Source organism: Gavialis gangeticus, unplaced genomic scaffold, assembly GCF_001723915.1.
Source record: "Gavialis gangeticus isolate Ggan-Ray unplaced genomic scaffold, GavGan_comp1, whole genome shotgun sequence".
Classification (NCBI taxonomy): Eukaryota; Metazoa; Chordata; order Crocodylia; family Gavialidae; genus Gavialis; species Gavialis gangeticus.
Window position 1 is genome coordinate 13,398,251 of NW_017728991.1, and position 2,184 is coordinate 13,400,434.

The 2,184-nt window shown below is 57.2% G+C and overlaps 1 protein-coding gene across 1 annotated transcript in view; it reads right to left on the reverse strand.

Annotated features, from left to right (window-relative positions):
- The window catches only part of SPATA20 (spermatogenesis associated 20), a 44,621-nt gene that overhangs the window by 29,751 nt on the left and 12,686 nt on the right, over positions 1 to 2,184 (reverse strand). The window contains exon 12 of the mRNA XM_019517552.1: positions 452 to 620. Coding sequence (XP_019373097.1) covers positions 452 to 620 — 169 coding nt within the window. The remainder of the gene's footprint in view (positions 1 to 451; positions 621 to 2,184) is intronic.

A 2,184-nucleotide genomic window follows, 5' to 3' on the forward strand; every position in this document is an offset into this window, starting at 1 on the left:
GGGGGGGTGTTGAATGGAGTCAGGATGGTGAGAAGCCAGCAGGACACATTTCCACTCACTGCAAACACCTCAGCAGTCCCACCTGACTGTGGGCACCCCCAGCTGCTCATCTTAGCACAGACTGAGGAACCTAATCCTGAGAATTATCTGGGTTCTGGTGCCACAGGGACAGAGGCCTCCAAACTACAGCAGAACACATCATGCAGACTGCGCAGGCAGATGGAGAACTGCCTTAGCTCTGGGGACAAGCAGCAGCTCTCTCATTGCCCAAACGAACCTAAGTATCTGCTCCAAGCCCTGCCTGTCAGGCCCTGAACTGAGAGGATGTCAGGGCAGATCCCCTCCTTGCCCCATCCATTCCTCACCCCCCCTGCCCTCCAGAGGCCTGCTGGGATTGCAGATACCACCGTCTCTTGAGCCAAGGTGTCCCCCACCCCGACCGCACACTCACCTCTGCTCTACTATGTTGTCTTTGCCCCGGTAGCAGCTGCGAAGGAGGCGCCCGCTGCTGGCATCAAACAAGTGGCTTCGCAGGAAGTCAGCAGCACGCGTGGCCCGGCTAATGTACTCCTCTTTGCCAAGGATGGCCCCGCTCTGAGCAAAGCCCGAGATCATCAGCCCTGTGTAGTAAAGAGACACAGAAGCAGAGACTCGCTCAGGCCTAGGGTCAAAGGCCATTCACTGATCAGAAAGCTTGGTTCATCTACTCCACGTGACAGTTATCATCCACAACCTTCCTGCCAGGCTGATGGTGGGATGGGGTCTCATTTACCATCTCCTGCAATCAGCTTAAGCTACACTATAAGCTGCTTCTCCTTGCAGTGACAGGGGCTAGAGAAAGGCTCCAAAATGCTGGTTATACCCAGAGGAAGAACGGGCTCTCTGCAAAGGCTCTCCCACAGCTACTGTGCACCACAACTGCCCCTCAGGACTCAGCTCCCAGATGGTCTTGGCCAGCAGACCCTGTTTTATGTGGAGGGAACTGCAGCTGAGACACTGAAGTTATCAGCTTGTATGGGATGCCTAGACACATATTAGAGGCAGCCCCTAAGCTTGCCTCCCCCCATGCCACCCTGCTGTACCAGTGCTGGCCATTGGCTGATCCTAGCCTGGGACTTGAACCGACGACCTTGAAGTGCTGCTCTGCATGGATGCTTGCTTTTACAGTTCATACTACCTCTAAGGATGTAGCACAGAAAACACGGGTAAGGTTCTGCTGCCCCCTGCTGGGCAAGGGGGGGACAGGCCCAGGGTGGTCCAACCAGCCTGGCTTTGCTCAGCAAAGACCCTGCTCTTCTCCCAGCCGCACCATGGGCTGGAGGATAGCTGCACTGGGAATGAAGAGGACCCCTGGGCCAGACCTGCAGGGGAACCGTCTGCCAGGTGCCTTCCCAGGAGGGAAGACTCCCCTCAGCCATGCTCCCTGGGGGCCCCCCACCAGACCCAGGGACCTGGAGAAGAGAGGTCGGAGCCCTCCAGGCACCAGCAGCCCACCCAACCAGGAGCGGAAGGGGTTGGGGGTAGACCCCAGGCAGCAAGAGGAAGGTGCAATGGAAACCAGGGGCTGTGCTAAGGGAGAGGCAGAAAATGAGAGTCTGGGGTTACTTCCTGCCTGCTGTGGGGCTGCCCTGAAGCGGAATCCCACGTGCCAAACCCCCCCCAGTAGGGCAAATAAACAAGCAGCCACCCTCCCCGTCCAGAGTCCGTCATCTCCGTATGCCCAGGGGGCTGCCAGCTGTCCTCCAACACCCTCTGCAGCCTCCTATGACACAGGTACGGAGGAGCCAGCAGGCAGCCCCATGCAGAGAATCAAAAGCACTGGAATCAGACTGCACTGCTCCCTACTGGCGATGAACCCAGGCCCTGTGTACCTCCCCTCTGACCCATTTCTCACTACCTAGTGGCTGGGGCAATTAATAACAGCAGCCTTCCAATTGCTAGTCTCTCCACAGATCTCAGTGCTTCCTAGGATGGGCTGCCCCCTCCCAGGCACACACTGTACCAGGGCTAGATTAAAGTAGGGGCAGGCAGGTCCCAGGATAGGGACCCTGCTCTTGGAATCATGTGATAAAAGGCTGAATCCCAGCTCCCACCTAAGACCTCTGTATATTCTCAGGCCTCACCCTGGTGGAGGAAAGCTTGACAAGGCCACTCAAGTGTAACAGATGCTGCCTGAGTCTGCAG